Genomic DNA, 14,872 nt, shown 5'->3' with positions numbered 1-14,872 from the left:
AGACAAATTTTAAGCTTAACCTAGCTTAGGGTTTTTTTTCGATTTTATAGTTATAGTTTCAAACTTGGTTGCTTTAGCAATTCTAATCGATGAAAAGTTTAGTCAGATCTGACGGTGGATATTACTTCTTCAATGAAGGTTCTTAGTAGCAGTATAAGATTTGGATTGTTCGACCTTTCCTATGACATAATTGATCAAAAACGACGAATGGATATCTTTTTCTTGATAAGAATTTTCTTTTTTTCAATATTCATGATAAGAATTCTTTTTTCTGGTTCGGATTCTTTTTAATTTTGGTACAAATGGGAGAATAAAATGGATTTTGTTGCTAGTATTTTTTGTCAACAGTTACATGATTTGGTCTTAGAGATAGTCAAGTAAAGGAGCATCCATGGATACCCAAATCATCTGGGGGCCAGGGAAGAATTCCTTTGCTGGAAAATCAATTCAATGGGAATCTCACTATTATTTTCTATGGATTTGAAAAACAAACATTATTATTGAGAAAATTATGCAATGAAGATAACTAGAATGCTGTGCAATAAAATCTTAACATAGCATTATTTGGTCGTTAATAGGAAAGATATTAATTGGTTTAAGTTTTAATTGACTATAAATTTTTAAGTTACCAATAAGATACTTATTTTGATCTTTTATCATATTTATTATTTCAAAAAAAAAAAAAAAAAGCCCTTAAAACATATTCGACAATGAACATTAAAAAACATATAAAAATGTTAAATCTTTTTGAAAAAAATGTCTAAAATAATTGAAAATTACACTTTGGCAAAGTCTACTTATTTTTCAAAACTAAAGTATAGCATTTTGATGATAATAAGCCTACCAACGTGTTAGCGAATTGGCACATGGCTTGAAGAGTCCAAATGTCCAATTAATCTGAAAATAAATTTTGCAATCTTCCAAGCATGCCAATAATGGAGGCTCAATTTGTTCCCATGTTAAAACCCCAAAGTGCGTTTTAATGTTCGAGGGAAAATACAATAGATTGGATAAAAGCCCTCTTTTTGTTTTTTTAGTAATATTGTAGGTTTTTCTTTGAAGTTAACAAATAAATATATATTTACGTGTGTTAATACGTAAGTGATATTATTTTATTTTTAATTTAAAATTATCTAATCATATGATGATACACATTAAATATGTATTTATATGCGCACTCAAAACGAATATACACAATTTTATTAATTTTTTTAACATTTGATTTATGAAAAAATGCAAAACTATTGTGATTTTATGATTTTTCACAAAAAATAACAACTAAAAGAATATATTATATTATCCGCAAATCACAATAAAATTATTAGAGAAATCAAGTAGTTGTATTTGTGAAATCTTGCATCTGATTTTTATTCTTTGAAGGGAAAAATTATAACGAGAATACCATAAGGAATATAATCCCTTATTGAGAAATGAAGTTTATCCATAAAAATTATTAATTGAAACTAATTCCCGCAAGGTGTGTTAATCTTGTATTAATCTTCTTAATTACATAATATTTTAATTTAAAATCATTCAATTAATCTAAAACAAATCAATTTTGTATGAATTCTTACCATTAAGATGAGATGAATTACTATTTATCATATATTGTTTTAGGTTAAAATATCACATTTTAAGAGATTTAGTAATATTTTAACAATAAAAAAGAATTATGTAATTATATAATATTTACTATATTATTTAAAATTAAAAATGAATTTGAGTTAAACTAAACGTATGATAGGTTTGAGATTAGCTCAAACCCATAATACCAAGTTTGAATTCAAGCATATAATATTATTGGTACGCTATTGACGAGATTATTAAAATAATAAATAATACTACTATAAAGATAAATAAATTGAACTCAAAGTAAATTATTAAATTAAAACTCTAACTCAAATTCAGTCTATATGAGTTGTGCCTAAAATCACCCCTACTTGATATGAGAAATTTAGGATGAATTGATATTAGTAATTTAGTTGATACTAAATTCATAAAATAAAATGGCCTTCCTATGCAAAGATTGATATAAGGGGATGAATTAGGTAGATTCGGGCAGGAAAAAAAAGCTGATGATGAAATTGAAAGGATGCTTTTTGACCAAGGTCAAACACTTTTTTGCTTCTAGACCACTTTTGGAACCTCCCTTTGACCTACATTTTCAAAAGGTGATGAACATCTCCAATTATTTCATCACAATTCCAAGGTCCTAGCTTGTTCAAAGTTGGGCCGGTTTTTACTTTTATTTGCAGTTGTCATCCAAAAGATTCAGGTTTTTGCCAGCCCAGCCCAGTATGCCATTATATCTGTTTGGAAGTAATGATATTTCCAAATCAATATTCATTACCTTTAGAGCAATGTTACGACCATAGTTTTAAAAATTGGATCAGATTAAACGGATATAATCATTAGTTGGATCGGATCATCTTTTGCACCGAGTTAATATCTCATTCAGTTATAAAAACATTAGTGATGCGCATTTAGTTTAAAATTTCAAATTGAGTATGATTAAGTATATCGTTTTAATATTTAATTAAATATTCAAAACTTGGGTATCGTTATCTTTTTACCCTAAATCTGTAAACCAAAACAACTACCGCTGTGCCCAGAATTATTTAAATATGATGCACTTACTAGGGGCAGCCAACCCATCAAATTCCATTAATTATCATTGTGAATGATACCAATTCCAATTAAATCTTCGTTTTAACTTAATTTATTGATTAGAGCCCTAGAGTAGGTTAATAATTATCACTCCAATGTCAATTCCACTATCATTTTAACTGTTAAAAGCAGATTTATAATGTAAATTGAGAAGGGGGTTTAAGACTGAAAGCCAAATGCCCATTGTAGATTAACTTAAAGACATGATAAGATTTGCTTGACTTTCATTTCAAATGTACAAGTTCATGTACCCATTACATCAAATCAACAGTTCATCTACTTTTAGTTTGTTCTTTATATATTTCCATATTTGATTCAATTTCTATCAGAATTTCATTTCATTTTCTTTTCATATATAAACACATTTTGATAAAAAGAGAAGTTAGTAAAATTAATAAAGTATTAAATTTTATAAAAAAATAAATCTGAATTTGAATTTTTGTCTTATTTTTAAAACCCTTTAAGTAATTTCTTATCCTAAGAAAAATAACCATTTTTTTATATATATAAAATAATCATATATTTCAGTTAAATTTTGATACCTAATTTCTATGATTGATTTGTTTTTGGTCTTCTTTGAAAACAATTTCAACACATGCTAAAATTATAAAACAACCAAAAAAAAAAAATTCTGGTGAAGTAAGAATTTTCTAAATTAATTTTTTAATAGAAAATTCATAATATAAATTAAAATTTTAATTTAAAAATATTATTAAAAAAAAATTTAAACTCATACCCTATCTATTCTATGATCACTCAAACTAGCTTGGGAAGCTCTCTAAATTAATTTTGAAGGAGGAAGGGAGGAAAGGAAGATCCGTCGGGCGGCTTGAAATGCGGGGGAGTAAGTCTGGTTTGGTGGAAAGGGCAGGGGAGGAAGGAGGTGGGTCCTTGTCTCATTATCCCAAGCTACATCTGACCCCAATCTACTTAAAAACAGACCATGTTCCATGAATCTCATTCTGCATGCATCATCCTAATCAATCATTTCCAAATTACAGTAAAAAACCACTCAACTCGACCAACTGTACTCCAATTTTGTTTGGGTAAGCCTAAATTAAGAGTTTTAATCATAAAATATCATTAAAAAATATTTAAATTTATCATATTTTACGTATAGGATCTCCTCTATTAGCATTCTAATTACCTTTTAAGCCCAAGTACAGTTTGATATTCTCGCTGAGACTTGCTTCTTATTAACAGGCACAGGCTTATCTGGGGAAGCAAAGAAAATTATCCTGAAATGGGGTTTCCTAGAAACTTCAAAGGAATTATAATACCTAATGACTAGTCGCAATCAAGATTTTCCACTAGAAAAAAAGAGTAAAATACAAATACTATCCAGTCTTTGTGGAGGCCTTTCTAAGAGTTTTGTTTTGGAGCCTGAAATAGTTGTTTGGGAATCAAGGGAGCTGTATCTAGACCATAATGTTCAAGCCTTCAAATTCAATTTATGAATGTTAGGCTATAGGTCTAGGATAGCAACTTGTTTTATAATCCATAGAATAAGATTAAAAGATTCTTCAAGACAAATTTGGCTGCTCAGGGTTCTTCAATGAATACTGACAAAAGTCATTGTCAATTGAAAGAGGGAACAGAGATTTGGTGAACAACAGAACAAGTGTTACGTGGAGTCGGGCAGCAATTTACGATTGCTGCTCTGTCGTTTCAAATGAATCCCAGTCTGTAGAGATGAGAGACGTGAAGCGAATGCATTACATGTGTAACACAGACCATGGATTTCTTCAGAAATTTACAGATAATGCTTGTGCTTCTGTTCTAACATGTGTGCAATTTGGCAGGCTTTTTATGGCCAAATGTCAATGGAGAAGTAGCTCTTTTCTTTATACTTCATCAGTTTTACAACCGACGTTTGGTTGCATTGTATAAAATTAAAAAAAGAAAAAAATTGGTTGTGTGTTATGAAGCTTGAACCACAAGACTTTTAGGTCCAGGGGCTGCGACCAGACCAATTTCGCTTTCCGTGCACAACATATTTTTATTATATCGTTCTTATGAAGAATGTTAATCAAAATATATCTTTTGCAAACTAGTCTTGCCAAAAATTGAACCCGTGCCATTGCTGTTTGCCTTTAGACCAGAAAACTACCAGACCAATTTAAGTTTTCACTGTCTCTGGTATGCGGCCTCCCCTTAATTATTTTTTTGCCGAACTGAGTTTTACAAAATTTTTGCATTTATTGAATTCGAAATTTTCATATCTACAGAATTATTATAACATACAATTGCTACTTATATTTGTTTTAAAATTGGATTACTTCAGTTTTTAACCCAATTGATAGTGTTAATTATTCATATGGATTAATTTTATGCATAATTAAGGTTTAGATGAAATTATTTTTAATAATTACTTGAGGAATGTATATATAAAATTAAATATTATGTGATTGATATAATTTTGATTGATCATAGAGTAGTCACAGTATCAATTATAATTAATCATTGTAAATATGATAAATTTTATCTCATAAAATTTTTTATTATATTTACGTGATTAATTATGATGACATAACAAATTTCGTTTTTTTTGTCTGCCCACGAGAATTAGTAAAAGCATAATTTGATAGTTTCATTATAAGATTATATATATATAAACCTATATAAATTAAAAGCATAGCTAGCAGACAGTTTTTATGTTATGTGATTTATATATTTGCAACATATTTATATATTGATAGAAGGGTAATTAATTAAAATAAGCAAAATTTTAAGCATTTATACGTTTTTAGGCCACTCTAGAAAAGTTTTATCAAAATAAGTAAACCGTATTTTTTTTACCCTTTTTACTCTTATGTTGAAAAACCAAGTAAAAATATTTTTTCTGAGAATGTGCGTTGGTTTATGGTGGTTACGATGGTAGCTAGGGATTTTACAGTGAAACCCTAAATATGTCGAATTATGTATGTGGATATTTTTGAATGTTTCGAACGCTTAAAATGATGTAGTTTCAATGTTAATGGATGTCTGGAAGTGTAGCTGTTAAGAGACAAAAGCGCGAAAAGTGAACAGTGTCACGCAAAAAGTGAACAGTATCATGCAAACTGCGCAAATCGCATAAACACTGTTCACACCACGCAAATACTGTTCACATCGCGTAAACCGCTTGCAAAATCGCGCAAAAATACTGTTCACAGACTATGATATCTACTTTTGCGTGATGTGAACAGTGTTTGCGCGACACTGTAAATTTACGCAGTTTACGTGACACTGTAAATTTACGCGCTTTTGTCTCTCAACGGCTACACTTTCAGACATTCATTAACATCGAAACTACATCATTTTAAACGTTCGAAACATTAAAAAACATCCATATACATAATTCGACATATTTAGGGTTTCAGTGTAAAATCCTTAGCCACCATCGTAACCACCATAAACCGACGCACATTCTCAGAAAAAATATTTTTACTTGGTTTTTCAACATAAGGGTAAAAAGGGTAAAAAAAATACGGTTTGCTTATTTTGGTAAAACTTTTCTAGGGTAGCCTAAAAACGTATAAACGCTTAAAATTTTGCTTATTTTAATTAATTTCCCTTGATAGAATATGATATATGTTTTTGCATGTCTCAATTTTGTAATATTATTATGTAGGTTTATATTTATTTGTAGTTATACGGTCTGTGAGTTTCTCTAATAATGTATGTGATCTTTTTTATTTAAGTTGTGATAACTATAAAATTTGGAATGAGAGAATTCTTCTTCAGTTAAGGTGTATAGACATTAATTATGTCATTAGGAATGATGAATTACCTACACCTATAGAAACTAACACTCAGGCTAAAGTTGTCCTGTAAGAATAATAGGAGCGATCTAATCGTTTAAGTATAATGTTCATCAAGACATATATATCTACTAGTATTCATGATTCAATCCTAAGTACAACAATGTCAGGCTATTGATGAACAATTTCGGTCTTCAAATAAAGCTCTTACCAACACTCTTATGACAAATTTATTATCAATGAAGCTTACCAGTGTTAGAGGTGTGTGTGAACACATTACAAATGAGGGATATAGTGGTTCAACTTAAGTCTATTGAGATTGAGATATCAGAATCTTTTCATGTGCACTTTATACTTAATTTGTTTCCATAACAATATGAGTTTTTCAATGAATTTTTTATCATGTGTGTACAAGAGGAAGAAAGGTTGTTGATGAAAATAGATGAAATTGCACATGTGGTTACGCAAGGGAAGAAAAGTAATCCAATCTCACTTGTGTGTTATAACTCTAATATGGTTAACGTTTGTCATAATACTTGGTGGATTGATTCGGGTTCTACAATCCATGAATCAAATATCTTGCAAGGCTTTTTAAACCAAAGGAAGTCAAATGGCTAATGAACAACGCATCTATTCAGGAAATAAGATGCGTTAACATGTGGAAACGGTCAAAACATGCAAATTAATTTTTGATACTAGTTTTCTATTAGGTTTGGAAGGAACATTTAATATTCCAAGTTTCTTTAAAAACTTGGTTTTAGTTTTAAAAACTTGATATTCCTTTACATTTTATGATACTACATTTAATTTGTTTTATGAATTTGTAATTGTGAAAAATGGTACATTGTCTGATGGTTTGTTCTAAATTTAGTTAAAAACAATGTCTCATTTAATTTAATATATGTTCAAAATAATGTTAATAGTAAAAGGAGTATTATGAATGAAAATTCATCTATGTTATAGCACCAGAGATTGGGATATATCTCCATAAAAATAATTAAAATATTAGTGAATGATATGGTACTAGATATTCTATATTTTACTAACTTTGATACTTGTGTAGATTACATAAAAGAAAATCAATCAAGTCGTCAAAGAAAGGTGTCAAGAAGAGTTCAAACATATTAGAGATTATCCATACAAATATTTGTTGTCCCAATATGAACATTTATGATCAGAAATACTTCATCTAATTTATTGATGATTATTCACAATATGTGTATCTCTACATGCTTTATAACAAGAACGAAGCATTAGATGTCTTTAAGACTTTGAAGGCAAAAGTAAAAAAACAATGTGGAAAATAAATTAAGATCATGAGATCAAATAGAGGTAGAGAATATTATAATAGATACATTCAGGATGGACAAACATCTAGTCCACTTGTAAGGTTTCTTAAAGATAATGATATTGTTGCGCAATACATTATATATGGTTCTCTAGACTAAAATAGTGTAGCATAAAAAAGAAACCAAACTTTATTAGACATGGTATAGAGTATGTTTAACACCTCCAAACTTTTTAAATTATTGGGATTGAAGCTCTTAAAACAACAATGTATATATTAAACCAAGTTTTACCAAGATTGTTTCTAAAATACCATTTGAGTTATTTAAAGGTTGGAAACTGAGTTTACGACATATATGCATTTGGGAATGCTTGTTTGAAATAAAAGTATATAATCCACATAAAAAGCAATTGAACCCAAGGACCATAAGTGAGTATTTCATTGGATATATTGAAAATGTCTAAGAGTTATAGATTTTATTATCCATTATATAACACTAGAGTTATGGAATCTTGAAATGCAAAATTTTTTGAAAATGACTTGATTAGTGGAAACGATCAATCTCAGGACTTAGTATCTAAGAAAGATCATTCAAATGCTCAATCACTTATTTTAAGTAATAAATTGGTTGTTAATTGTAACATCCTTCAAGTTCAAATGGATATTGAACAACCAATTATTGAAATTTCATAAGTATTTGATAATAGTTTAGTAGATTCAGTTGTTCAACAATTTTCAGACACTATTGAACAACCAACTGTATAATGTACTCTATAAGAAGATGTTAATACAACATTAAGAAAATCAATTAGAATAAGGAAATCGACTATTTCTAGTGATTACATAGTGTGTCTAAAAGAAGTTGACCATAATTTTTGAGCCAAAAATGATCTAATGACGTTTTTACAAGTAATGGATTGTAGTAAATTTGTTTTATAGTACAATACCATGAAAAATAAGATTAACTCTATGAAGAGTAATGGAGTCTAGGATCTTATTGAGTTACCTAATAAGGCAAAGGTCATTGGGTGTAAATAGGTTTTTAAAACAAAAAAAGTATAATTAGAAACCATTGAGAGATATAAAACAAGACTCATTGTTAAGTGTTTCACTCAAAATAAGGGAATTGATTATACGAAAACTTTTTCTTCTGTATCTAAGAAGGATTTTTTCATATAATTATGATATTAATTGTCCATTTTGAATTAGAACTATATCAAATAGATATAAAAATGACATTTCTCAATGAGGATCTAGAGTAACAGGTATATATTAAATAACCTAAAAGATTCTCTTATAATGATGGTAAGCATTTAGTATGAAAGCTTAAAAAATCTATACATGGATTGAAACAAACCTTCTGTCAATGGTATTTGAAATTTCATGAGATTATCTCTTTATTCGATTTTGTAGAGAACATCATAGATCAATACATATAACAAAAGGTTAGTTGAAGTAAAATTTGTTTCTTTATTTTATATTTAAATGGTATTTTTCTTGTGACTAATGAAAAATGGTTGTTTTATAAGGTGAAACAATTTTTCTTTAAAAATTTTGATAGAAAGGATATGAATGAGATGTGTTATGTCATTAGTATTAAGATCTATAAAAATAGACCTTTTGGTATTTTATATTTGTCTTAATAAACCTATATTAATAAAGTTTTAGAGAGATTTTAGATAAAGGATTGTTTACCTAGTATAACACCTGTTGTGAAGGGTGATAAGTTCAGTTTGAATTAATGCCCTAAAAATAAACTTAAAAAGGAATAAATGCAGAACATTACCTATATTTCAGATGTTGGAAGCCTAATGTATGCTCAGCTCTATAAAAGGCATGACATTACATTTGTTGTTTGGATGTTAGAGAGATATCAGAGTAACACAGATATAGACCATTGGAGAGCTACAAAAAAAGTGATATGGTACCTTCAAGGGACCAAAGAGTACATGTTTATATATAGATGAACTAATAATTTAGAGGTAGTTGATTACTCTGAATCGAATTTTGTTGGCTATGTTGATTAAAAAAAATCAACATCTGTATACATTTTCATGTTTACTAGCGGAACCATATCTTGAAAGAATGTCAAACAATTATTGATTGTTACATCTACCATAGAAGTCGAGTACGTTTCTTGTTTTAAGAGAACATTACATGGTGCATGATTAAAGAGTTTTATATATGGATTTAGGATAGTGGATTCTATTTTCAAGCTAATAAATATTTATTATGACAATTCAATTGATATTTTCCTAACTAAAAATAATAAAAATAGTAGTTGAAATAAGCATATCAATATTAACTATTTAACCATCTAAGAATGTGTAAAAGAGAATAAAGTGGTTATTAAAAACGTCAGCACTTAATTAATGATTGCTAATTCTTTGACAAAAGACATGTCGTTGAAGAGTTTTAAGAATCAAGTAGAACGAATAAGGGTTTGTCCTAAGTTGTAATTATGATAGGAGATGGTTTCATCATGTTATTTGATGTATATATACATATTTCTATAATGAAATTATTTAGTTTTCAAATCATTTGTTTTTCTTATTTTTATGTACATTTTTTTTTGGTTGAAAATAACAATCATTTTTGGACTTAGAATAAACATAAGGTTTATTCATTAAGTTATAAAGAAATGAACATATCATGATACATGGAAAATAATACTTGTTTTAGAGAATTTATTATCATGATTCATGTATTTTATTTCTTTACTTCAGTATGTGGATTCATGGATTATAGACCAAGTGAGAAAATATCAATTTTTTTCTCCACATAACTGTTATAATTAGTTGATGTAGTGGTTATAGAAATTGATATAGTTTGCAACTCCTTTACTAACTATTGATTTCATCCTTAATGGTGGGATGCATTAAGCTATTAAAATAAAAGGTCCTCGGGTGATTGATTTTGAAGTGAGACATACACTATTTGTGTTGAAATTTATATCAACTAGAAGACTCTACATTCAAAGGACATTCAAGTGGTTTCTACAACGAATTCAATGATTGCAATGGCAGGAGGTTAGTTTTATATTCCACAAATTTTATATATATACATACATATATATATAGTTTTATGATATACAATTTTATTTATGTACATAGATAAAGACTTTATTTTGTCTGACATTATATACTTATATTTATAAGATAAAGAAAGATAAAAGATAAAGCTATAACCTTATCTGTTGCATTAGAATTTAAATTTAATCTCCTATTCCCTTACATATGACAATAGGATAATTATATGATCTTGTTTTGGTAAAAGTTATTTATTGTAGACATAAGATACTAAAAACATGATCTGATAGGTCTTTGCCTTTAGGTGAATGATTTTTATTTGCATATCTAGTTAAGTTGAGGATATGTCTAGTTGTCATCCTTGTAGCTTGTCGTTTTAGAATGACTTGTCACCTTTTTTAGTGTTATTATGTGACTTTGCCAATAAGAAGTTTTACCATATAACAATTGCTCCCCTAATATTTGGAGTGCAAGTAAAACTTTTAAAACTCTTCGCTTTTTGATGTGAATGGACAACACATGGATACTTAGGGTCTTTTTCTGCATGTCATGAAAATGACGTTTCCATTCATGCATTTATTAAGTCGTATGCTTCACGTCATGTGTGTTTTTTTTTTTTTTTGTCATTTCACTTATATGAATGATCCTACACTCTTCTGCATGAGTGTTCATCATGTATTGGTTTATATATCATAAATAATCGTACAGGTCATTTATACAATCATTTGTCAATTATAACATCTCTACCCTTATTAATGAATACGCATGGATGTGTTATGCCAGGTTGTTCATGAGTGCATAACACTATATGTACGACTGTTCATGACCTTGAAATAGATGTATATGATGCTTTGGAATTACATTTCATAGCATTTTGGTCATGCTTGCCTAAACTTTCAATATTGTTTGAACATAAGATACATTTAACGTAACATAAACATCATTTCCATCCCATAAAACATTAGAATAAATCTCGTATAACATCACAAATCTAAAGATCATAATTCTATATCAAATTCACAACATAATCATTTCAAAATGTTCAACAATCATGATTTCATCAATCAATAATGTAGACAGTTCATTCCTTATTCTATCACTGACATATCATGCATTCATGAAAATCCATAATATAAAGATAGAACTAAATTTCCAACTTTCTCTGTCCCACTTAATGAATTTATTTTGCTTACCTCTATCCCAATTAATGAATTTTGTTGTTAAAACCTTCTTTTTGTTGCTAGAAATTCACCCTCAAATGGTTAGAATCCTCTACTCACCGAAGGAGAAGAACAAAGTTAAAAAAACTACTAAAGATGTGATAATGAGATAAGGCCACAATCTATGGAGTGTGATCCTTTTTACATAATTAGACCATAACTACTGGAATGGTCATGCGTTCTCGATTTACGGTCGTTCACTTGATTAAATTTTCTAATGTGATAAGATATTTACATCATCTATGTGACACACTTATGAATAGATATGCATGACTATTCAACAAGTCAAAAACCACATTTTCAATACTTTATCATTTTATCTATCATTCAAAACATCAGCCAAAAGCAATATGACTAAAATATCCCTAATATAGTGATAAATACATATAGGTGTTATATATTTGGTAAGAAGTTCTTACTTTCCTTTACACAGTGATATGAATGGAATGTAATTTGATATGTCACTATCTTTGAGTGAGGGACTTCTACCCACATATCAGGCTAAAGGCAACCAAGGCCATCCCATGTTGTGCCAAATGAAAATGGCAAGGCTTAGCATGCCACAAGTTATGCTAGCCTACCAAACCTTGTGGCTTATAGCACAACAAGTTGTGCTTTCGTGGGGCCTTTTTGTGAGACAACCAGTAAAAATATAAATTTTTTTATTTTTAAATTTTTACTTTTGGGGGTTCTATTTTGTTAGTCGCAGACTTTCTTATGAGGCTCTTGACATAGCCTACAAATTTCTCAAGTTTAGACTATGTATAAAATTCGTAGGTCGTGCCAACCTTTATACTAAATTAAATTGATAATGTGTCTAGTTATCATTCTTTTAAGTTATCGTTTCATAATAACTGATTTCTTTTTAGATTTCATTTAATAAGTTTAGTGGAGAAATAGTTTTATCATACAACATGAAAAAAAATTATTTTAATTATAAAATGTTTTAATAATATTTTCATAAAAAAATATACATTTTAAAAGAAAAACAAAGACAAATCACATAGTTCATAGAAAGAAGGAACAGGAGATTGAGTTTTGAAAGGAACAAAAGGTGATGAATCCAATGTTGTTTGTATTTTATTTAGTCATCTCTCAAAGCCTCAATGATGCATATTCCTTCTCCAAAATCAATGAAATTTTCTCATGAGTTAATTGACCTTTTCTTTTTTTATTCTTCGTCAGTATTAAAATCAAATAATTATTTTTCCTAAGACAATTATATGATCAGTCTAAAATTTTCCCTTTTTTTCCTTTTGTCTTCTCAATTTTGAATGGCAAAATATAACAGAAAATGGGAAAAAGTTTGCTGTTGCTCAACTTAACGGCGATTTAACGGTCACAGGGAGAAAAATCAATATCGTTACTCTGGATAAACAAAGCCGTAACGTCCATCCTGGCAGCTCCACAAACTTCATTGCTGACCTGTCCGCCATGTCTCAATTTACCCACGTGTTCATTTAACCAACTGATTGTGCCATTTGGTAATTTCACTCTTATGGACTATTTTAGCCTTTTTTTATTATTTCCCAGGGTATAAGAAGGCTTCTGTGCTTAATTTTGGCACACTGAAAAACATGCACTACTGAAGAAAACAGAGTGTAGAAACAGAGAAAGTCCCAAAATTCTCCATCAAATTTCGATGGATTCATTCTCCTTTTACTCCCCAAATTCAATTTCATCGCCGGAATCCTCTTTCGGCTCACCGGAATCTCTCTCTCAAAGCTTTTCCGTCAATAACAGCTCTCTTCCTTTCAATGAAAACGACTCAGAAGAAATGCTTCTGTACGGATTAATAGCCGAGGCAACACAAGAAGCCACATCTGTCAACAGAGTGAAGGAAGAAGAGATGAGTTGGGGGATTGAAGAGAATCGGAGTAAAGAAAAATCTTACAGAGGAGTTAGGCGGAGGCCATGGGGCAAGTTTGCTGCAGAAATAAGGGATTCAACTAGACATGGTACAAGGGTTTGGCTAGGCACATTCGATAGCGCAGAAGCAGCTGCTTTGGCTTACGATCAAGCCGCTTTTTCAATGAGGGGTTCATCGGCGATACTCAATTTTCCGGTGGAAAGGGTTGAGGAATCTCTAAGAGAGATGAAGTGCAGTTTGGAGGACGGGTGTTCACCGGTGGTGGCACTCAAGAGGAAACACTCTATGAGGAAGAAAATGATAAACAAAAAGAAGAAAGAGAGAGAAGTGAGGATTGAAAATGTGGTGGTGTTGGAAGATTTAGGAACTGATTATTTGGAAGAGCTGCTAACTTCATCGGATCAAAACACAGAACTGCCAGTTTCAAAGACATAATTTATCCTTTTTTTTTTTTTTAATCTTTTTTCTGTTTCATATATGTTTCTTATTTTGTTTTTTTAGGAGATTTAGAATTTTGTAATATTGAATCCCAAAACCTTCCCTTTTTCGGAGGCATCGGGGTAACTGTGTATCTAAATAATGTCTGTTCTATACATTTATGTGGTGGGCTGGATTACAACTTCTTTTCTCACGATTCTTTGAAGAAGCTCTCGTTGATGACGATCAATCATTTGAATAACATTTTTAAATTAGTTTGGTGGTATCAGCTGAGGTGACAGCTAATATTTCTTCTACTGATTTGACAGGATTCATGCGCAAGAGATATTTTTGTTTACGCAACTTCTTTATGCGTGCATATCGAGTAGTCGCTTTCACCGGTATCATGAATATAATTTTATAAAGAAATGATAATATATTATTATATAATTAATTATTATTTTATTTTTAATTTTTAATTATATAATAATATATTATTATTTATATATAAAAATTACAAACTTATCTTTATTCAATCGCTATTGATATTGATGGACTTTATTTATTGAAGATTCGAAGATAACAACTATTTCATCCGATGATTAGGGCAAGTAACTTTTAATCTTATAGATTTTTCT

At 29.5% G+C, this 14,872-nt stretch overlaps 1 protein-coding gene across 1 annotated transcript; it reads left to right on the top strand.

Moving 5' to 3' along the window:
• The first annotated feature begins 13,520 nt into the window (after positions 1 to 13,520).
• On the top strand, positions 13,521 to 14,436 carry LOC123210933 (ethylene-responsive transcription factor 1B-like). The gene has a single exon (XM_044629432.1). The coding sequence runs from the start codon at positions 13,590 to 13,592 to the stop codon at positions 14,250 to 14,252; it is 663 nt and encodes a 220-aa protein (XP_044485367.1). The 5' UTR covers positions 13,521 to 13,589; the 3' UTR covers positions 14,253 to 14,436.
• The last annotated feature ends 436 nt before the right edge of the window (positions 14,437 to 14,872 follow it).

Source organism: Mangifera indica, chromosome 3 (assembly GCF_011075055.1).
Source record: "Mangifera indica cultivar Alphonso chromosome 3, CATAS_Mindica_2.1, whole genome shotgun sequence".
Lineage (NCBI taxonomy): Eukaryota > Viridiplantae > Streptophyta > Magnoliopsida > Sapindales > Anacardiaceae > Mangifera > Mangifera indica.
Note: the sequence above shows the minus strand (reverse complement) of the source record. Positions and strands in the feature narration are given on the sequence as shown.

Coding starts and splice junctions, on each gene's coding strand:
- LOC123210933 (XM_044629432.1), top strand. CDS start 13,590: ATGGATTCATTCTCCTTTTACTCCCCAAATTCAATTTCATCGCCGGAA.